At 43.4% G+C, this 22,947-nt stretch overlaps 1 protein-coding gene across 1 annotated transcript in view; it reads left to right on the top strand.

Annotated features, from left to right (window-relative positions):
* COL17A1 (collagen type XVII alpha 1 chain) overlaps positions 1-22,947 on the top strand; it is a 64,060-nt gene that overhangs the window by 22,790 nt on the left and 18,323 nt on the right. Inside the window, exons 2-24 of the mRNA XM_062580016.1 lie at positions 3,995-4,060; positions 4,781-4,825; positions 5,605-5,703; positions 7,681-7,818; positions 8,186-8,233; positions 9,185-9,220; positions 10,874-10,921; positions 11,678-11,821; positions 12,839-12,994; positions 13,756-13,827; positions 14,878-14,949; positions 15,301-15,366; positions 16,711-16,875; positions 17,429-17,518; positions 17,653-17,697; positions 18,310-18,459; positions 19,100-19,315; positions 20,006-20,044; positions 20,474-20,500; positions 21,002-21,028; positions 21,529-21,591; positions 21,761-21,865; positions 22,376-22,438. Coding sequence (XP_062436000.1) covers positions 3,995-4,060; positions 4,781-4,825; positions 5,605-5,703; positions 7,681-7,818; positions 8,186-8,233; positions 9,185-9,220; positions 10,874-10,921; positions 11,678-11,821; positions 12,839-12,994; positions 13,756-13,827; positions 14,878-14,949; positions 15,301-15,366; positions 16,711-16,875; positions 17,429-17,518; positions 17,653-17,697; positions 18,310-18,459; positions 19,100-19,315; positions 20,006-20,044; positions 20,474-20,500; positions 21,002-21,028; positions 21,529-21,591; positions 21,761-21,865; positions 22,376-22,438 — 1,980 coding nt within the window. The remainder of the gene's footprint in view (positions 1-3,994; positions 4,061-4,780; positions 4,826-5,604; positions 5,704-7,680; positions 7,819-8,185; positions 8,234-9,184; positions 9,221-10,873; positions 10,922-11,677; positions 11,822-12,838; positions 12,995-13,755; positions 13,828-14,877; positions 14,950-15,300; positions 15,367-16,710; positions 16,876-17,428; positions 17,519-17,652; positions 17,698-18,309; positions 18,460-19,099; positions 19,316-20,005; positions 20,045-20,473; positions 20,501-21,001; positions 21,029-21,528; positions 21,592-21,760; positions 21,866-22,375; positions 22,439-22,947) is intronic.

Here is a 22,947-nt window from a genome sequence, read left to right on the forward strand (position 1 = left end):
GCTTCTGTGTGACTAGTTTCTTCAGCTGCAAAAGGTGCTAATACCACCTACCTGTTTTGTGACGTTTTTTATATAATGTCAGATTGTTCGGCTCCTTTTGTGTACTGGAAGCAAGAGTCTTGTGCAGGTCAGAATGGCCTTGCTTTGGAACTGCTTCTCTTTGGGTAGCACAGTGAAATAGGCACTGAGAAGGCACTTTTTTTTGAAAGGAAGGCACCTGGCAGTGCCGAGTGAAGTGCAACTAGTGTTCCTACTCGTGCTCTGGGAAACGAGCACAAATTAGTGTCCAAGAGTCCAGCACAGGTTGCAACAAGAGTAGAATTTGGTTCCTACAGCACATCCAAGCTTTGCTCAGGCATCTAAACTGCTTCCCTGGCATTAGCATCATTTCAGTGAATGTACTAAACAGGCAGATTTAAAAGCTTAATTTGGTCGATTTATTTCTGATTGTTTTGGGGTTGATAGAATAACTGCAGAATAGGAAGGTCAAATTCCTAGACTACTGGGTGAAAGAGAGACAGAGGGCCATTTGTTAACCACTTCTAGTAGTCCTGGGACAGAGGCATCTGAAAGGCTTGAGTGAGAGAAAGGGGCACCCTAGGTATGATAGGAGCCATGGCATTTGCTGTTCACATTGCCAGTGGTGTGATTTGGAGGCTTCTACTGAATATCAGTGTATTAGTGATCAAAGAGTTCCTCTGACATTAAATATTATTAACCTCAGCACCTGCTGGTGCTTCTTTTCCTAATGGAGTGCCTCACTGCAGGAGACTTATTGATGGAGAGAAGAGAGCTGAAAGGATGGGTGCTGTGAGAATGCAACATCATTCTCAGATGAAAGCTGGAAGGACCACTATGGAGGAATAAACAGCCCTGAAACGTGTGCTTGCTTTCATTTATCTCCATTAAAACATGCCTTCACGGCTATAAAATAGTTTTTCCTCTCTCCTTTGAAAAATGTCTGTAATAAAGACTAAGAGATTGCACACAAGTAACATCTAGCTTCCAAACTAACCAGAGGGATCTGAATGTCCCCTCTGAGACTGGCTTAGCATCCTCGGGGTGTATTTGTATGTCTAGAAGAGCCATTGCAGTGAATCTGTCCTCCTGTCAGTGAAAGGAAGCGGCACACCAAGCCCAGCAAAACGGGTTAAACAGTTGTATTTAAGGTGAGATGTTCGGTGGTTCTTTTCCAAGTGTCTGCTTGGTGTCCTGTCTGGCTTCTGAGTTTATATTAGTGATGTGTACTTTAATGGGATCACCTTGCCAGTGTGCTGTGCTGCAGTCAGGTGGAATGGGGGGTGCAGGGGTACCCTGCACTGCTGGGCTTCTTTGGGAAGCACAGATCTAAACACGCTGTGCGGAAGTGGGCTACTGCCAGTATCCTGCTTTTCAGTGCAATCTGCACAAGTGCGACAGCACTAGAAGCAACCTCTCCTGATTCCCCATGCCATTAATGTCTGCAAGTTCCCTGTTTTTATGGGTGCCACCAACACTCTCCAACCCCCGATTTATGTCAAAGCAGAACAGTGTTGCCTTCTCATATGCTGCCTGCACTGTTTGAGAGTGATCCCATTTCACAAGCTCCTGCTTGTCATTCAGGGATAATTGCAGACGGCTTTTCTGATTCAGCAGCATTATTACTTTGCCTCAGACATAGCTTGCAGCTTTGACTTTTTGAGTCTTGATAGGAGTTGAAGTGAGTCAGTCCTGGCAAATAATGAAAATCGGGCTTAGTCAATCTACTGGCAGCTGGGCTGACTATTGCAGTCACATGGCAGACACACATGCAACATAGACCAAGTGCACCACGTGCCAGGGCTGGGCTGTGGGACGCAGGATGGTTTCAGAGGTATGCCTTAAACTCGTCTCCTTATTTATTTATTTTTTTCTGATTGATGTCAGAGCAAAAGATTCCCCTTTCTCAATGGTAGGGGAGGACATGGAAAATACTTTTACTTTGTGGTAGTGCTGGCTGCTTCCAGTGTTGTGACCAATGCAGCCACCCAGTAGCGGAAAGGATGTGGAGTTCTAGTGCTATGAAGCAGTAGGGAACCAGCTTCAAATGTAAAGCTGTGTTCCCTGCCAAAAGGTTGTAAAAGCCAGAAGTGCTGTCATCTAGACAACAGCTTCCAGCATCTGTGTTTAGGAAAGGAACTTTAAAGATATCTCCACTGCTGATGCAAACTCTGAAGAAGAGTAACAGAGAAATTGCCTCTTCTTGGAGTAAATAACCAGGAACCCCTCCATTGCAAGATATTGCCATCCTGCAGGAGTAGCAGCTCTTTCCTGATTCAGGGCTCCAGTCTTGCATGTGCCTCAGAATCAGCACCCGAAATAATCCCGTGGAAATCCCCTGTGTTGGCAGGCACTGGGAGGGCTGGGTAGTGTCCTGCCCCCGAGGCTGTGTAAGAACTTGGGTGCGGCTGCAGGAGCCTCAGCTATGGAGCACAGAGTTGGGCCTCTGGGTGCTGTTGGTGTTCTCCACCAAGTTCAGCTGAGTTGTGGAGGGAGGCATGACATACAGGGGCTTCCTTCTAAGCTCAGATTGTTCCTGTGAGAATAGCAGGAGCTGCTCGAACACAGAACTGTAACTAAGTTTCAGGTACTCCTCCAAATTCTCTGCTGTGTCCTGCCTTATATCGTTATTTATACCTGGGCAATGCAAGCCTAACATCCAGGGAGGCTGCTTAGTAGATGCTTTGCAGAAGAGTAAGTGTAATCAAGAGGGTCAAGCCCAAATGATACCTGGATTGGAGAGCACAATCTTGAGTTCTGCCTTGAGCTGGACTGTGAGAACTTGAAAGGTAATTTGCCCAAAGCTTTCGTAGATTCAGCCAGTTAAGTATGATGTTACCTGTATGGCTGCTCTTCAGGTTTAGGAAGGGGTCCTCAAAGGCTGTGTAAAGATTTTGCCTGTTATCACCTTCTGCACTAATCAAAATCTCTTCCTTCTTTCTGTTTGTGGCTGCACAAGGTGATGTTATCTTAGAGAGATGAGGAGTGAGGAATAGAAGAGTTCTGACAGAAGAGATTTCTCTCTTGGCTGATTTTTTTTTTCCCACAATCCCAGTATGTCTTTGTGGTATTCCTGTCTTGGCAGACATTCACACCTCTGCCAGGGATTCTGGTTTTGACTAGAGAGGGATCCAAGTCATGAAGGAAGAATACACACAGCAGTCACCCCACTGATTCCTCACACCACTGATTCCCATACTATCTAGATTGACTTGAGCTAACATTAAATTGATTAGTTCAGATCCCATAGCCAAAGACATGGGCTCCAAGCTGTCACCACTCTGCCTGTAAAGCAAGATAAACTTTCTTACCTTAAGTTCCTTGTTACCCAAAATAACTAGTTTAAAAGTACCTCAGGTGTTTTTTTCTATTTCAGTAAAATCAGTGCTGTGGTTTCAGCATCAATACACCCTGAGAGCACACAGTTTTGCCATTACAGTGCAGCAGTATCTCTGCTTATGCTTTCTGGCAGCACTGGCAGAGTCTGGTAGTTACTGGAGGCAGAACTCCTGCAGATGTCTGCATTACTAATCATGTGTTGTTGAATCCTGCCCAGAGTAGATGGGTGGGAGTGGTGTTTAGATCCTTTGTTTTTGTTCAAACCTTGATGAGGGCAAGACAAGGCCATGGTGAAGTGCCACAGTCTGGATATAAAGCCAGATCTAAGCTTCTCCAGCACTAAGTGGCTTTGCCTAGGGGCTTTCATTACCCCCATCTCCTTTGATGGCTTCACAATCCCTCCTGCTCTTTCAGCCCTGCTGCATTGTGCTGCTTATGCTTTAGTGGGAGAGTAGTACAGATCTAGTAGTAATACTCACATTGCTTTGGAAAAGCATCGTAAAATCCCTGGCACAGGTGGCTTCCAAACAGTCCAGTCTCTAGCTGAAAGGAGAAAACTAGTGGGACCCTTGAGGAGCTGTTGTCGTCTGCTACTATGCATGGCGTTTTCAGTGCCATCTCTATGTTCTTCCTTCAGGTGGCAATGGTATGGATCCTGTAACAAAGAAAACGAGGCAAGATGGATCAGAAGTTACTGAAAGACGTAAGGAGAACTTTTTAAATTTTCCTATCACAAGATAACATTGCACAGTAAAAATCCCAGAACCGGATGCCCAGTTTTGTAAGGGGTTGAATACTGAGCAGAGATCCAGAACCTCAGGTTCTGCACCTGTCTGTATTTGCCTGTCAAAGTTAAAATAAGGAATCGAATGGGGCAATATGAAACATTTAGAAACATTTACTATAATCTGAGTGTATCACCAGAGATGACTGCCCAATAGCACAGACTTTTGGATTCTCTTGCTGCCACTGATACTAATGCCCTACCTGGCCCAGAACATGCTCTTTAAATGTTTTTAATTTTTTTTTTGGCTCAGTGTAAAACAGAGGGTGAGTTTCACTGCTGACAGTCTGGGATTTAACTAGTAGGAAGCTAGTCACGGGGTCTGACCATGGCCTTTGCTATTACAGCAATGTTTGAGATTCAGAAGTACCCAGAAATAGTACTTCCATGTTTCACAGAGAATTAGTAAAGAAAAATCTTTCATGGTAGTAGTGTGCTCGGTTACTACACCGTGAGAAGGGCCTGCAAACAAAAACAGGAAAAAGGTTGCGTGTTAATGAGGGTGCAGCTCCCTGACAGTACAGTCTTAAGGGAATTTTCCATGAATGAGTCCTGCTCCTCTATGGTAATGAAGCAGAACTGAAGTGTTGACTAGCTAGATTAAGTTGCATTAACTTCTACAACCTTTTCTTTTCTCAGTTATTACAGAGACTATAACCACAAGACTGACTTCCTTACCACCCAGTAAGTAATTATGATCTACTATATAACTTGCTCAGTGATTTGTGCCCCTCCATAAAATTCAGCTGCGGTATTTCTACAAGTTCCTGGGTGCAGAAAGGCTTCCCTAAGAGAAGCTGTTTTCAGAAATGCCTCCCCAAAATACTGTTATTGGAGAGGAGGAGCAGTATCGGGGGAACTGTCTGGGTTTTATCAGAAACAAGGATGCCATGCAGTTTGCTAAAACTTGTAGACTGGACTCTCAAAGGGCTGCAACAGTTACTGTCTCTTGACAGGGCTGTCTTGACAAGGCTCAAAAGTGGTGTGTCATCAGCTTCCACTACTGTGGATGCAGTGTATTCTTCTGTCATCTTACCCAGTTGGCAACAGTGCGTACTACCCTTCTGGGTAGTATAAGAGGTCACAGGTGATTTCTACCTCTGTATAATAAGTAGGGAAGAATCCTCCATACTCTTTATAGCACTGCATTTCTTGATTAACTTGCTGCAGCTGGTTTGGAAAGTGGTTGCTCTGTTTCGTGTATGATGAGAGTTACCAGGAACATACTTCAGCCCATATCCAGAGCAAAACTTGTCTGCAAACCTTCTGGGTCTACAGTGTGAGTGCTTAAGTGCTCTACCGACACACTACTCTGCAGTCCTGATAGAAGTTCTGAGACACAAAGCTATTTTTGTAATTGAGTATAAGGCCAATTTTGGTACCTCCTACCTCATCTTGCAGCTTCCTTACTCTTCTCGTCATCTTTTACTCTGAGAGAATGTTTTTGTGCTCATCTTTTCCAGAGGGAGGGAGTAGCAGTGGGCTCAAAACATCATCCCATACTGGAGGAGGCGGGGTGGAAAAGAGGTCTTACACCCATGGCAGCAGCTGTATGACTTCAAGTAAGTAAGAAGTGAACAGAAAGCAAAGGCAGTTTAGATGAGGAGAGATTCAGGGTACAAAGGTATGATGGGTCAAATGTGAGGAAAACAGAGTTTGTGAAAGTAGAAACTACAAACACTCAAAGCAAAGGTATTCCTTCTCTAAAGCTTTGTTTTCCTCAAGCAATGAGGATGTATGAGTAAATAGCAAAATTTCCATTTTCTATAGAGAAAACTTGATTTCAGTTTAGTTGTCTTTAACCTTTGAAACATCCTTCACCATTCAGGGGAACCACAACAAAAAATGCCATCTCTGCTGGTCTGGAGTCATTCAAAAACCAAACCTCCCTCCTTTCAGGATATCCAAATCAAAACTTTGCTGAACATTTTTGTTTCACAGACAATTTTGTTGTTTCTGTTTCTTGATCTTGCTAAGAATAAAAGATTATTTAAGAATATTTCCTTGTTCGTGTTCATGGCTTTAGCACTTTGAACTACCTGGAAGATTCTCTGGAGCTGCCAACCAAGTACTTCCTGTCTATTCTGTAAAAATAGGGTTCTTCTCAACAAATGTTCTTCTTCCAGCTTCTGGATTGCCATAGGGAAGGCTTCTGGAGAATAAACCTCACAGAGAGGTTTCTGGCGCACCCCTTCCTGTGTCCCCCAGTGAGACAGACTGGATAATGGGCGTTTAAGAACATGCTCTCCATGCTGCAAAAGACCTGACAAGTCAGAGTGAGTGCAGTGTAGTTTGAAAGTTCAGAGGGAGAATTAGCCATACTCCAAGCTAAAATTCAGCTCCTTACCAATTAAAGCCCGGAGTGTGGAGTCACTTCACCTCAGGGAAGGGGTGAAATAACTCCAGTGAAAGTATCAGTCTAATTGTCTAGATTTGCACCAGTCTAAATGAGAACAGAACTCAGCCCTGCAAACTCTAACTTAAATGACTCTGCAGGATTGCCATTTCCCCTGTTATTTCTTTTTAGTATTTGGAGGAGAAAAGAATCTGAATTTCTGAGATAATGAGCTCTTCAGGTTTTGCAGGACATTGTCTAATCTCTGCTTTCCTGCTCTGCTTGGGCCACCTCCAGCAGAGGCTCACTTGTCACTGTAGTTCTTTATACTGGATGAAGTGGGGAGAAGTCAAAGAACAAAAGAGGTCACTGTAAAGGGGGAAAACAGGCAAGAAAGCATTCTGTTGAGATCCCAAGGGATTACTCTTCTTGCACTGCTGGGTAGATGAAGTCCAGTCTCATCTTGCTGTTCATCATAGATACATTGTTCTTTATCACTAGATTCCCCTTGTGCTGCAGTCTGAGCAATCTCCAGCATTAAATGTCATACAAGAGCCTGATCCTCCCACAAGCCACACATTAGTTACAGCTGCTTAGTTCTCTTTCTGCAGCACAAATGTGAATTAGGAAAGGAAATTCTCTTCTGTATGTAAATAAAACAGCCCCTAATAAATTCCAGGCTGCCTTGGGTCTGACTCACGCTTCTTTCACTTCTCTTGGAAGCAGACTGACTAAGGCATGACTAAGTGAGGATGTGGATACCTGTCTTGGAAGGAAAGTGGGCTCATCTATGCTCTCCCCCAACTCATGAACAGCATCCTTCAGAATTCTGAGTTTGGTTTAAGCATCTCTCAGTTCTTGTGGTCTGTGCTGTATGACAATGGAGTTTACATGTTGATCTGTATCCAAATCAAACCCCAGCCCCAGCCAGATCCAGATGTGTTCCTGCTCAGAGGAAATGGCTCGTTTGTTCCCCTAGGCCAAAACCTACTCTTGGTGACGTCAGTGGCAAGATCCCTTCTAAAACTTCTCTGTGCTGAATGCTGAGGACCATCAGAGTTAGATACAAATGTGATTCTTGCCCATGTTTAGTTTTGAGTTACCAATGCAAATTTATCCAGCTCAGAGGACAGTAACATAGTGTCCCCTTTTATATCCAGGACATATTTTCAGTTTGCTAAGGAGGGATTTGTTTTACCTATAGGTGGAAGCGGTAGAATGAATTCTTCATCATCATCATCTGGCTACAGACAAACCCAGTCTCCCAGCTCTACTCTCACCAAATCACCTGGCTCAACATTTGAAAGAAAAACCTATGTCACCCGCCATGCTACATACGAAGGTATCACAGAACATGCCATGGAACGAGGGAAATTTGTAGTACACTGTGAAGTCAGTTGGGACTTCTAGGATGTTAATGCAGGATTGTCTTAAATATCACAGAATCCCATTGTGGTTTTGCTAGGAAATTAGCCACAACAGATACGTTTTAATGATAGAGTCCTGTTTGTAGTAATACTCATTCTTAAGAGTTGTTGTGGCATATTGTTGAAGGACATGAGCAGGTCTTTTATATAGTCCTGAACAGCTCTTTTTAAATGGCAATATTTGTTACCCAGTGAGATCAAACAAGTACCAGGAAGATATGTTTAGAAAGCTCTTTATGATCTTGTACAAAATATTAATGAACACTCTTCTGTTCTTTGCAGGGAGCTCCAGTGCTAACTCTTCTCCTGAGTTCCCCAGAAAAGAGCTTGGTATGTTCTTTCTGTTATGGCAAGGTCTTGTGAGCTGGTGACTAAGGTAGCTTTTTGCACATCACATATATAAGAACACAAGGAGGAGTAAAACTTAGCAAGGGCAGAAGCAGATTGCTGTGTCCCACTATGCGCATGCTGCCTCTCTACTGGGCAGCCAGTGCAGCTCCATGACTTCTGAGGAATTATTTGGCATTTACATTAACACCACTGAGAGAAGGGTCTCTAGCATTTACTGTATATCTGCTAACCTCAGCTCCTCTTACGACCCACCTCTCCCACACAGCATAGGACATGGACAGGAGAACACAGACATGCAAGACTTTATGACATGTTCTGTCTCATACCTGGAGGAATATCGCCAAGTGAGAAAGCCCAGCCCCTTAAAATTCTGAGCCACTGTTGGGTATGCATTTCCACCAGCTTTTTTCTAGGCTTGGCTGTGTTTATATGGTGTAACTAGAAAGATCAACTGGATATCAAGTGATATATTTACACTGCATATTGTCAGCAGGTATGAGCTTGCCCTGTCCACTCTTTAAACTGCAGGTTTTACCCAGTGCAGGTAGTGAAACAGTATGATTAGGTCATCTTTCTGGCTCAGGGAGGAGTCAAGGTTTCATAGCATCCAACTTCAGCTGATGGTATAAATATGGTTATTAAGTTCCTCCTGGCCTGTTGACATGTGAAATCGATGTCTATGAGCAACATAAACAGGAACAGCAGCTTGTTCAGAAATGCTAGAGGTGCTACATATTCCTTGGGATACATCTAAAGAGGTGTAAAGGCAGCTTGACATAAACTCTGAGAGTTCAGTTTCCCTCGCTGTGCCCCAAATAAATAAGGTTACTGCCTGAATCACAGCACTGTGAGCAAGGTCTATGCATTCATTTTCATAGTATCAACAGGCAGTGAAGTCTGATGTTGCTTTTCTCTTGTTGGTGTTCGCAGCATCTGCCTCCACACGAGGACGAAGCCAAAGTCGAGGTGAGTGATACTGTTCTTTCAGTGGCTTCCTTTGTTTCCTTTGGTATGATCTGAGGTATGTTAAATGGGCCTGTTCCTTGGCTGGAATCAATCAGTTTGAGTCTAGAGCAGTCCAGATAAGCTACATAAATTTGCACTAATGCACATTTATCTATGAGCAATTGTTTAAGCAAGCTTGGTGTGAAAACTTGATCCCAGTGAAGGCTATGATGGTTGGGACTGTGTCAGAAAGGAGGGTCTGTTTAGGGAGCTGGGCATCTGGGCTACAGGACATCGTCTTCTGCCTTGTCTGCTTACCACCGTAAACTTAGTCCATCCATACTCTGTGACCTCCTTTGAAGTATTTAAACATGGAAAGCTCAATAACTGTATTCATGTTTCTCTAATGAGATCTGTCTGACAAACCACAGTGCTATTCCCTGAAATGATCTTATGCTGGTAGTAGGGGGATGGTGAGGAAATTGCGAACTTGCTGTGGTCTGTTTAGCCAAGTCATTGTAAAACTCTGCATTGTTTAAATCATTCAGCTCTTCTACTAATTTATTAGCAGCGTTGGAGAAAGCAGGAGTAAATTGCTCTGGAAGAGTTTAATATCTGTTCCCAGTTGCTTGAGGAGGCAACTATAATGTCACTTTATCCAAGTTAATTTTAGCAGTGGATATAAAACAAAGTGCGCTCTTTCACATGCCTCATGGAGAGTATCACAGTTACCAATTATTCTATCTCAGATCCTCACAGCACAGGAGGAGAGCCCAAGCTCCTAGCAGAACTACGGCATACATAATAAAACAGATAGCAGAGAATCAGCTGCAGTTTCTCCTATTACTTCAGAAAATCATCCTAATCCGTCAGATTCTCAACCTGTGTGCCAAAGCCAGTGTTTCATTCATAGTGCTGTTAGATTTCATCTAGAGGAGCATGTGTCACACACCATGGCTGGTCACTTTGCTTATGAACAGCAGTCTTTAAGGCTTGCCTGAAACAGATCAGATTAACTAGTCTGTTATTCTGGACAGTAAAACCCAGTAATAAAACTGAGTATTTGGTGAGCTTGGTGAGTATTGGCTTAAATAAATGACTGTTTGTGATCTGACAGTTTTATTTCAATGTAATTTCTTGTCAAGAGGGACTTACATAAATGAGTTAACAGAGAAGTCAGCAGGTTATAAGGGACTAAATCTTACAGCCTGTTATAGGGTTGACAATGTGAATTTCATTTGAGAAGTAGTAGGGAATTTGTGTATTTAGCAATTCTTAAAATCCTGAAACTTCCTGTGGCTCTGTAAGTTTTTACCCGGTAGGACAATAATAATAAATTGTAGTGAGTGGGAATATCAGTGTGACTGAGGATTGCATAATTAGGCCTCCAGTTTGTCTGGCACCAACAATGATATTTACTTCAACAGAATACTTCAAGGAGTAAAATACTGCTCTCTGGAAATAAAGGTAGCAAAATCTGAACCCAAAACAAAAAGTGACCCAAACCAACGCACAGCTAATGCACATGGGCTATGAGTGCTGCTCAAAGCAAACAGCAAGGTAGCGCGGGCAACAGGAAGGAAGAAATCCACTTCAGTCTGAAGGCTCATTCCCAGCCCAGAGCACAAGAGCACTTCACTCCATATTCATCATCTGCTTTTTTTCTCTTCACAGAGAGTGAAATACGAGTCCGACTGCAGAGCGCGTCACCCTCTGGCAGATGTAAGTGCCATGGCTTTTATTCCAGAGAGATCAGGTGTAACACTGGGGGTGTTGCTACTTTAGGTATGTCTGCAGTGTCTCTGCGACCCAGCCTTCCTCATGACAGGTAGCACGTCATCCTTTTTTCAATGTAGTGTTAAGAAATTTCTCTTCTATCCTCTTTCTGAACAAGGAGTCGTGCTGCTGGTTAGATGGTGATCTTGCAAGAATGTAGTTGTGCTTATTTGTCAGTATGAGAGCCTGAAGCTTTGCTATTGAAGTCAGTGGCAGTCCTAGAAAAGGAAAGAGTTCTGGAAAAAGGCTTTAATATGGTGACTCAGAATTGTACCATTGCCCAGAATTAGCCTACACTACATTTGTTATGCAAATAACAAGCATGAGGAGGATTAGATAGCACAGGATTATATTGGTTGATCTTGTCCCATTCTGGACAAGGACCAACATCCAGTAAACTCCCTGTTGAGGAACCAATAACATGTTTCCCACTCACTGCTACTCTATTCCTAGCAACTAGTCCGCATTCATGAGTTGCTGGGAAGCAGAGCATACGACTTCACGGAGACTCAAGGGTAGATTCTGCTTAGTGGTTTAGCTAGGGCAGAATTATACAAGAAACATTACTGGAAAAATGAACCACTATTTCCTCAAATCAAAGTGCTAGAGGGTTCTGAAATAACCCTGTGTCTTGCTTTGCATGAGGCATTCCTCATTACAGATCAATGAAGCAATGGATTTTGGATTTGTTTTTCCTGACAGGGACGGAGTTGGATGATGTGAAACGTTTGCTGAAAGGAAGTCGATCAGCAAGCTGCAGCCCTACTCGATCACCGTCAAGTACTCTCCCAATACCAAAAAAAGCTGTGGTGGAGACAAAGATGGTTACTGAGAGCTCTCAGTCAGGTACTTGGCAGAGGAAGGTTAGCAGTGCTGGAGCCATCCCATACAATTTCTGTCAGAGAAACCCCCAGATGCTAAGAAGATCATACTAAGAGTACATGGTCTCTGTCCCAGGTGATGGTGGCAATACAAATGAGTCAGAATGCCAGAGGGCTGACCAGATGTTGTCCTACCAAGGGGCATATTGAGTGGCTTTCTAGTGCCTTGTCTGACTTACATAAGCAAGTTCCTGCTTTAACTCAACTATAAACCAACCTTAAATCAGAAGTATGGGTGGCAGAGATCAGGACTGTAAACAAGCATTTCTTAGAGCGATGTGGTCTCTGGTCTTAGAGCAAGGTGGAGGTATCACCAAAGACAACATTTGTGTTAGTGTTTGATTTACTGGCCACACTGTATGGTTCAAAGGGCAATAGTGCTTAATAATAATAGAAATGCTACTTATAATACTATAATGAGCTTTTATTATGTATAAGCATCACTGCAGTCCTTGAAGCAGCAGTGTTCACATTCACTCTGCTCTTCTACACTACTGTATAGGAGCAAGCCTTGCCTTCTTTCTTGTTGATGGCTCAAATCCTGTCTAAAACTGTCAGTATCAGTCCAAACACACTAGTGAACCAACCAAAGCTACAGATACGGGAAGCAGAAATCATAGGTCTCATGCCCCAGGATGATTTATTAACAGGAACGTGTACCAAAGCACATTAAATGTTTTGTTTTGGTATCACAGCATCTACAAACAATGAGATCTCAATGGTTGTGCTATCAGGTCAGTCTTCATTCTGTGAGTTAAAATTCAGGTTAAAATCCTCCAGCTGAGATCAGCTGGTGTTTGAGGTCAGTTATACTGTGGTAACCTGTAACTCATTCCAGTGGCTCCACTAGTGTGATTGAAATGTAAGGCAAATCAGGTTGTCAGCCATGTAAACCTCAAATGCCTTAATCCATGCCAACCCCTAAGCCTGGTCTCATTGAAAACCACTACTTGTTTTTACACATGTGTTTTTTTCCTTCCAGTGTCAGGGACGTATGATACGACCATACTGAATAGTGCTCTCCCTTCATACATGTGGTCCTCTACTCTGCCTGCTGGGTCTTCCCTTGGTGGATACCACAACAGCATGACACAGAGCTCTTCTTTGATCAATGCTATGTCGCACTCTACAGGATCAGGTACCCTCCCTGGACATCCCAGGCATGAAGGAGATACACTAAAACTGGGTCAAATAGCAGTGCTTTTTCTGCACAGCAAGGAGAATTAAAATGATGGAAGAATAGAGATGGCAGGGGATATACTTGAATTTTCTCTAGTTTTCTGTAACTTGGTGCTCTCTGCTGCGACACTGGCTGTATTTGAAAATCCTTCTTTATGAGGATCAGTTGTCTTGACTGCCTGATCTGTCTCTGAACTTTAATGAAAGCTTTGTTACTGACTTCAGTGAGGTCAGGCTCAAGTTCCTTATCAAAACTAGGGCTAGACTCTAATTAACATTGGATTACCCTGATCCATTGTAAGAATAACTGGGCGTAACATTTCAGTCCTTACACATTCAAAGATTCTTCCACAGTCAATAAGTATTGGCACTGGTTATTCCCTGGAAGGCTCATTTCTAAGTGCCAGGGATGCTGTATTTTCCAGCTCAAAGAAAAAGCAGAGGAAGCTTTAAGATAGCATGCTATTAAAAACTTTCTAACCTTATCCCAGTATTACAACTTACCTGACATAAGATTTTCTCCTCTTTGTGATTTCAGTAAAAGGGAGGTTCTATGTCATGATTTTCAAGGGTTTTGCTCTGTGTAATTACTGTGAATTTTCCACTAACTACCTTTCCAGGTGACCCTTGCTCTTAGATTGCTGTGGGTGTGCCACTGGTCTGCAGGCCTTGAGATTCTGATTCCAAGGAGGTAATAACATTTCACTTCTTCCTTTGCAGTCTTTGGTGTTCCAAATAACCTGGCTCCCAGCAATCCCACTCTGAACACAGGCCTGAGCACTTCCTCAACAGGTCAGATTTTTCTGTTCTTCCCTTTACCCTTTCACAGTACAATGGTCCTAGCAGACACATACAATGAAGTAATGCCTGTATCACTCTGTTCCCTTTATGCTGCTGATCTCCGTGTCAGCGGCTGGTCTGCACAACCATTATTTTTTGGCTTCAGTGGAATTATTCTGAGGTCTGCTCTGTATAGTTGGTGTTAGTGCCCAACTGTTTTTATTTGAGAGGCTGAGAAAACTAAAGATTTCCCAAGAAGAGTAACTTTTCTTTTGAATGACACGTGTTAGGTCAGCCTGTTTCTTCCCCCAGGACAACTCAAGGTAACTCCTTGAAAAGTAAACTTAAATGACCTAATCCATCAGACCCCAGCGCTCTTCTATCAAATTTCTCAGTAATTTTCCTTTGCTACACTTGACTCATAACTTCCAGTACACTCCCTTTCATATCACTAAACTACTTCTCTTCCTTTCACAGTAACACATTTTTTCTATGCTGTACAGTGCCACCATGCTGGGTTCTGATTAGCACGCTGGGAGCAGGGTGTATAAGAGCAGTCTGACCAGTGTCCTAACATTGCCACACTGATTCAGGCACCCCAAATGCCATATTTAAAGTCATTTGTTTCTCTCTGGACATTACCTTGACACATTGTCTATGTGGTTATTTCTTCAAACTTTCCTTGGCCAGACTGGGCCAGTTTTCTGAATTAATCCTTTTTCTCAAATACCCTCTTCTGGAAATGTTCATGCAGCTGTGAGAGTGGCCTCTTGGTCTAACTCAGGCTCCTGTTTTGAAATGGTCGCCATTATTGTCCTAGACCAACAATAACATCTTCAACAAAATTGATTTGAGGGGAAAGGGGTGTTTTAAGGAAAGTCTTTGAACAGAAATGCTTAGACCTGTGATGCATCCAGCTAGGTGGTGCCCTGGACGTGGTTTCAAGCCAACAGGATTCACTGAGGTCATTGTTATTTTCACTGGTTTTGTTTTGTTTTTACACAGAATAGCATCTGCACCACAAGTCTCCTAAAACTCACAGTGTATTATTTTTCTCTGCAGTGTTTGGTGTTCAAAACAACCTGTCTCCAAGCTCTGCAACTCTGACCCAAAATGCCACTGCAGCTTCTGCAGGTTAGCAACTATCTAAGCCTAGAGAAAGTGTGTGAGTCACTAGTGTGTACTGTCTTCTCCTACCTTTTCCATAGCAACTAGAAACTTCATGCTGAAGGAGGCTTCTTCATAGCCACCTTTTCTTGTGTGGAGCATCATGGAGTAAGGGAATACAGAGGAGCATTTCCTCCACTTTGTATGCACAGGAATGGCTCTGAGCAATGCCTATGCAAGCTTTAGACAGTTATTCACTGGGGAAGCCCTTACTCTTTTGAGTTGTAGCCAATGAGAAAAGGCTACTGAAAGGATGTGCAACCCAAGGCTCGTGTGGGTAGTCTCCAACTCGCTTATTCTGGAATTTCTTCATTGCAGCATATGGGCTGAAGAACACTTCCCAGAGCAACACCATAGCTAGTACTGGTGTGTCTGCCTCAGCAGGTGAGTGCGCCATTCACAGTTGTTTAGACATGGCTGTGCAAGTTATGTAGAGTGCTGGCCTTGTTCAAGCATATCATGGCACAAATGAGTCAGAAATTCAGCCAGCGGAGTGGTACAAACATGTGGCTTCTCAGAAGCACAACTGGTTACCAGCCAAGCCCCCCACCAGTGCCTTTCTGACATGAAAGCAAATAAGCCAGAAGCTGATTTGAAGAATGAGGAAGAATGAGGAAATCAGTTGGTCTGATTCAGGCCTCCCCCACTTTGTAGTAACTTGGCTGATTTTATTGCAGCTATTTCTGCTAAACAGTCAAATAACTGGATATAAAATCATGCCTGTGAAAAGGTTCTTTATTTGAAGTCCAAACACTTGTAAGGTTGCTCTTACATATCATTTTGTAGTAGTACCAGGCTCAACCAGTCAAAGAACTGACTCGTGCGTGATTACATTGTTTGGGGGAGGGTTTTAATGAGAATTGTAGAGATCTTTCTACTGGTCTTTGGTCTTTAAACTGTTAGGATTCATCTTTTCCAGCCTTTTTCTGCAGCTTCTAGAGCTGCAAATTAGTCTTTTATTTTTTCCTGTAAAGAAAGATAGGTTTCTTTTGTAATCTGAGGACTCTCAAGACAGGACTTACAAAATAGACAGAAATACCGTAAAAATTATGATAGTCTTGTTAATACATGTATATTCCAGATTTGTGCTCAAGTGATGGAATTAAATGTCTGAGTACCTTAGTTTTCAGAGTTGTGTCAATTCACATGCAAGTTCAGGGTTGTATACCATTTCAGACATACATGATACTGCCCAAGGGCAGGAGGGTGACAACACTGATGCCTCTGAGTCTTCTTTGGCCACCTCAGTAAGTTACAAACAATTTGATGCCTCATCACCGGATCTGGCTCCTAGGGATATGGAATGCTCTGTGCTTCACAGAGCACCTCTGCTAAAGGTGATGCTCTCAGCTTGAGGTGTGCTGGCTTTGAAGACCCTTGGATGTCTCTCCCAGCCTGACTTTCTATGATTCTATAGTAAGTTTGAGAAATAAAGAGACTATTGAGCAGATCATTTCCCATATATGATTAAATTCCAAATGTTCTCTGTTTCCAGTAGCAGTTACTCCCCTGCTCATGAAATACACACCTCTAAAGAAATCTGATGAAATGCACAGCTTTCCTCTCAGCTTCAGTGACCAGTGTGTCTCTTGCCATGTGTTTATAGTAGTGGCAACCCCAATCATAATGGGATTTCATGTTTTAATGAACAACTGTGCTGTGACTTGTACTTAAGACTCATTGGCCCAAATTTATCACCTTCTTTTCAATGTTTTATCCATATTCCAGGGGGAACTGTTTTGAGCTCCCAGGGAGATGATATCCTACGGAAAGACTGCAAGTTCCTGCTGCTGGAGAAAGAGAATGTCCCAGCAAAGAAGGAGATGGAGCTCTTGATCATGACAAAGGACAGTGGCAAAGTCTTTAGTGCCTCTAGCAGTGGGCTTAATGGAGGTAACATCTCTTGCTCAGGACATATGGATGTGCTTAGAGCAGAGAAATCGGAGAATGATCATACTGGGAAGGAGTACCCAAAGCAGATCTGCAGGGCACATTCTAGAGATGCTGAACTTTGGCACGGCTGTGGGAGCAGTGCCTGAACACATATGATGAAGACTAATCCTGCACATGCAGACAGGTGAACTCTGCAGCCATTGGGTCTTCTCTGTCTCTGGAGTTCTGCACCCTGCACCTAACTTAAACCCCTGTAAACCAAACCTGAAGCCCTGGCAGGCATGTGGCAGGGCATTTAGCTTTTAATCAGGTTAGGTCTAACTTTTGCATTTGAAGCTCTGGAGTGTGCCTCAGGGAGATTTCACAAAGTTCAGGAGCTTGGGAGCTTCAAAAGCAAAAATTAGATCAGCCACTGGTTTAAACTGGCAGAGTTCCTGTGGCTTCCTAGTTTAAAAAAAAAAAAAAAAAAAACAACACTTTTTGCCAACAAAGGAAGATAGGCCAGGTTGAAATGCTGTTGTAATATGTTTAATTACATTTGGTTCCTGTTCAGGATCCTTCGTGGAAGACACCTTAAAGAAGGAGAAGCAGGGATTTTCCTCCTCTTACGGTGCAGATGCTGGCTTAAAATCAGAAGCAAATGGTAAGATTTGTCCCTTGGCAATGCAGTAGAGCTATATTATGCCTCCATTACAAGCTTCCCCTTATAATCTCACACTTCTAGTTTGAGCGTGCATAGAAAGGCTATTAAAAACTCCTTTCCTGCTATTGCAACAGGAGGACTAAAATCCGTGCCAACAAGGGACAAAGCAACTTACGCAGGTAAGTGATGCTACTCACACTCTTTCATTAGAGGGAGCACCAAAGCACAGTGTACAAAAGACCCAGTCATTCTTGCATGAGATGGATGATTTCTGTGTGATGACATCAGAGAGAGGGCATGCTCAGGAGGCTACTCTGTAATGAGCAGAGCATGCGCCAGAGAAATATGCACCTATGATTTGATTGTAGATGAGTGAGCAGCTGTGCTACATTTTTACTTAGGTAGGAAATCAGATAGCTGATAATCAGCTGCATCTTGGATCAGGACAAATTTATGGAAAGGAAGGGGCTCAGAGGTACTGTGCTGGCTATTGCAGTTGTTTTTGGCTCAGAACTGTAGAACATATTGGCCCAAAGGGGTCACAGTTTTCAGCTCTTATTTTAGAAAGCACTGAGTGTTATCCCCTGTAGGGATTCCCATCGGGAATGCTGTTCCCAGTTTCCACAGCAACGATATTTTACCCATCATGTGCAAAGATAGATATAAAGATTTTTTTCCCATAACCCTATTTATAATGTATCTGGCCTTGCTATCCTTACTCTCAAGAGAGTGTTGACTTTGAAGTCAAGGAGCCATGCATTAACCAGGAGATTACCCCTTCCCCCTTGCAGAAATACGAGGTGGTGATGCTGGGGGTGCAATAGGATCAGCACCATCCTGGTGCCCCTGTGGTTCCTGCTGTAGCTGGTGGAAGTGGCTCCTGGGTTTGCTTCTGGCTTGGTTGCTTCTCCTTGGATTGCTCTTTGGACTCATTGCTCTGGGTAAGTAGTGACTGCAAGAGCTGGTTTAGGTAAGAGACCTCCAGGTGTAGTTAGGGCTGGAACTGAACAGAAACCAGCCTCTATGTATCCCTGTCCCTGAGAAAAGTTACAGCAATGGCTAGAATGAAAGAAAGCAAAGTTGTGGAGGCTGGGCACGCTTTCTTACAGGAGAAAGTTTGATAAGGAGGAACAAAATGCTGACCAGGATAGAAGGAGTAACATAGGGTTTAAACTGGCAGAGAGGCCAAACAAACTGTCACTCACTACCAGATATGCCATGGCAGAGAGCTGAGGAGGAGCACATCATGCTGAAGATTGTGAGTACCATCAAAATATTTCAAGTGGACAGGAAGAATAAATAAGGGATATAAGTCTTCAATGAGGGGATAAATAGCCTTTGGGTGAGGAAGGTAAGGAAATTCCTGAGAGCTAGTGTTTTTATTCTCAGAGACTAGCAGGTTCCAAAGCTGTCATTTAAACTCTATGATATTCCTGCTATAATAATAGTAATAATAATAATCCTGCAAAACTCGGTGGCCATAGTTGCATGACAGTGTTGCTGTCCCTGCTATTAGAGGTAGGTATTTCAGGCATGAGCCTGCAACAGCATCTTCCCTAGCGTTTTACTTTAACCTTCCAGCGGAAGAAGTGAGACAGCTGAAATCTCGTGTGAAAGACCTGGAAAAAAGCAGTGGCAGCTACCTGACAGTTAACCCAGGGATTGCAAATATAGACAAGGAAGTTTCAAAAGCAGAATTTGTTCGTGGTGCAGCACCCTCCTCAGCCTTCTCTTACGGAGATGAAGAGTCAGTTTGGCTGATGGTGAAGAGCAGACTGAGCAAGGAAATAGAACGAGGTGAGGCGGGTCAGTGACTGTGATGCTTCATGAGATGGGATTATTTAAAGGGAGGTGGGGGTTTTGATTGCCTGAGAACCTAAAGATGAGGGCTGCTAGAGTGCAGTACAGTCTGTCCAAATTAGGGCCCTCACCTGTCCTCACAGGTGGGCTGTGCTGGGGCTTAGATTGTTGCCACTAACAATACACTGGTGGTGCATCCCTCAAAAGCAGCAGGGAGAGGAGAAGAAAGAAGGCTGTGGATGTGCCATTCTGTGCCAAGATATGTTAGATTTGCTGTAGCAAGTGAATTTTCCATTTTGAAATAATTGCACAGAAATATAACCCCCTAGCTTGTTTCTCATGCTAGCAAGGGAAAGCCAGCTATGTTTCTCACGTAGCAAGAGAAAGATGATTTACTCTATTTCACGGGTGATGGGAACAGGCTAACAACAGTGGGTATCAGAGTCAAAAACAAGAGTAGGGACTACGGGAGCCTGCATTCTCCCTACTTCCGATGCTTCATGTAACTACAATTCTAGGATTTGCAAAGGGAAATGTGCTGAGAAAACTCTGCTTCCAAAGCCATACTGTGTGTTAGTCTGTGCTGCTTGCAGCCTCAAAATCCAATTAGAAGGATTGTTGTAGGTGAAGAGAGTAGCTATTTTGTTGTGTGATGTAAGCTAATGGTCCCTTCACTTCCTGTTGCAGGCTACTTCCGAGGGGAGAGAGGAGAACCTGGTCTGAAAGGTAGAGGCATATAGTTCTTCTCTTTCCCTGTCCTGTTCTTCTGCTCTGGCAGAGCACAAGCACAAGTTTAATGTGGATTTTTAACACAAAGGGCAACTGGCACTGAGAAAGATGAAGCAGGTTTACGCTTAAGCAAAAGTAGTGTGAGGCTGGTTTGCCACTTTAAAGGGCCTGATACTGCACAGAACTAATGCAGGAGCCCCAATCCTATGCTGTACTGGTGTGAAGAGCAAGATGCTGTGTGTTGCTAGTGGGACAGGTCTGATCCTGCGCTATTCAAGTGCAAAGTGTCCACATTCACCCAGGACTCCCTCATTTCACTGAGGGCTGGAAAGCAATTACAAAAACAAAATAAATGAGCAATCACTGGAAATAGTCCAGGATCTCTCCTGATCCCCTCCCCCCCCTTTTTTTTTCTCTCTTTCGCAGGTGACATGGGAATGCAAGGGCCCAAAGGTGAGTCTGGAGTTGCATGCTTTCTCAGGTAGATTGGCAGCCTACCATGACACCTAGGTAGCAAATGGATTTTTGTTGCTCCAGAAGTTAAATAGAAAAGTCAATGGATCTGAAACCAGTTCTTCTCCTGTAGTTCAAATATCGTTGTGATGGTTGTTCTTTTGGCCGTTCTTGCTGGCAAAGACAATTTTGGAGGTCGCAGTAGAAGAGACAACAGATCTTGCTTTCAATCTGGAAACTTCTTTCACCTGGATGAAAATCATTCCTGAAGCTAAACTATACCTATTTTAATCAAAAAAAGTGCTTCAGAGGACTTTGCACAGTGTGAAGGATCCAGTCTATTACACAATTATGAGGGGCCCGATATGGTATTGCTTGAGAGGGTAGAACTCCGAAATATTCCAGGAACATAAACTCCTTTTATGGGAGGTTGATGACCACCCAAAGAAAGAACAGGGAAGACTTATTCTCCAGTGACTGTCTGTTTCTTTCTCCCCACAGGAGAACGAGGGCTTCCTGGAGTCCCAGGTAGGTAGTAGGACAACTCCCTTTTGAGAGAGGGCATTCAGTGACGTTACTGTAGGCAAGAACAAATTTCACACGGCAAACCTAGCTTGAGATGTTTCTCTAAGGAGTCAGTATTTAGCAGATGGTGTAATTCACTTGATTAATGCCTTGATGTTAACTTACTGACACAGCTCAGAGACTTGGTTACAAGCAAGGCCTCAGCCTGATTTCTGTTTAATTGAATGTGCCTAATTTGGGAATGTGAATATCCAAGCTTCATTTTGAAAGAGTCCCACAGCTGCATGAGCATTTGGCCCGTGCAGCTTTCTTGTGCTCTGACATATGTACTGTTCTTTTCCAAATAAATCCCTTATTCAAGCACCCACCTTGCAAGTAATACATTCTTTAGCCCAGGTGCTGAATCCTTCCAGACTTGAGCTTGACAGATGCCCCTTATTTGCATGTTATTTGTTCATTGTACATGGACGAGGACTCTGAATATGTTGTGTTTTTCTTTCCAGGCATTCCTGGTCCAGTTGGACACCAAGGACCAGAAGGACCAAAAGGACAGAAAGGCAGCATGGGTAAGCATCTTGATTAATGCTGTGAATCTCTCACAACTGATTGACGCATGGGAATACAGGTATCAGCTTGGTGTGATCATTGCCTTCCCAAAGGAAGTGGGCAAGGAGCATCCTTGCCCTAGGACTCCTGCAAAGAGACCCCTTATTACAAGGCATTTGTTCCCTATAGGTGATCCTGGCATGGAAGGTCCAATGGGACAGAGAGGTCGAGAAGGGCTGCCAGGGCCTCGAGGAGAGCCTGGACCACCTGGATTTGGAGAAAAAGGAGACAGAGGTAGGAACTGGGTCTGCCACTCCTGAATAAAGCAGAGATGGACGAATGGGTTAGGACCAGATGGTCCTAATTTACCAAAAACTTCAGTGGTAGGGTTTGATTTTGATTACTGAGATCCAGATTTCATGTTAGATGTTCGTCAGTGCAGAAAAAGCTGGCCTAAAGGGTTTTTGTGCGAAGTTTACAACGGACAAACAAAATGTCTTTTGTTTTGCCAGATCTCACAGTTGACTTTGGCAGAACCAGAAGTACTTAGCATCTGTGTTGCCTTCTTTCAGTTGTTTGAGCCACCAAAGCTGGGGAATTCTAGCTTTACTCATTCTAAAGGCAAATGAGATGGGATTTTCTTCCCAAATAATGCATGCTTATTTGGGTATTTTGTACTGACCTACAGATTAGTTACTGGTTATTCATGACACTAGCAGAGAAAGCATAACAGGAGGTGGGGAGAATAGGGAGATAGAATCACAGTTGTATTCTACAGCATGTGTTCATGCTCTTATTGACCAGGTGTTGTCGGTGAGCCAGGTCCTCCAGGGCCACCCGGTCCCCCAGGTTCTGCCGGCCTTAAAGGTAAGTATGAGGATGAGCAGAGAAAGCCTATCAACCTGTTTAAGTGTCAGGATGTAATGACTGCTCCAGTCTTCTAGTTCAGCTTGGGTTGCTCTGCAGTGATCAGAAAAGTGATCTGCTGGTCATCATTTTAAAAAAAGCTTACTTTGGTAGAGGCACATAACCTTTAGACCAATAAGTGCTTGAGAGTTTTTAGTGAGAGTGGGAGCTGGCAGAGAGGTTTCCCAAAACATCAGTCCTGAAGATGTGCTATGTTTCCAGTTGTTTTTTCCCTGCATTCAGAGATAATAGAGTAAATGTCATACCCCCTAACAAGCTATTAATAGACTAAACAATCTACAATCCACATAACTGGGACCAAAAGTGTGCCATAAAGAATGGCCCCTACTGAAACCCAGATTCCAGTATGTCAGTCAATATGGAGGGCTTGAGTCTTTTTACCTTAGTTCATGGAAAACCACTTCCTCTAGATCACAAGAACTAGCTTGTGCAGACTTAATGTCCTGGTT

Source organism: Rhea pennata, chromosome 7 (genome assembly GCF_028389875.1).
Source record: "Rhea pennata isolate bPtePen1 chromosome 7, bPtePen1.pri, whole genome shotgun sequence".
NCBI lineage: Eukaryota > Metazoa > Chordata > Aves > Rheiformes > Rheidae > Rhea > Rhea pennata.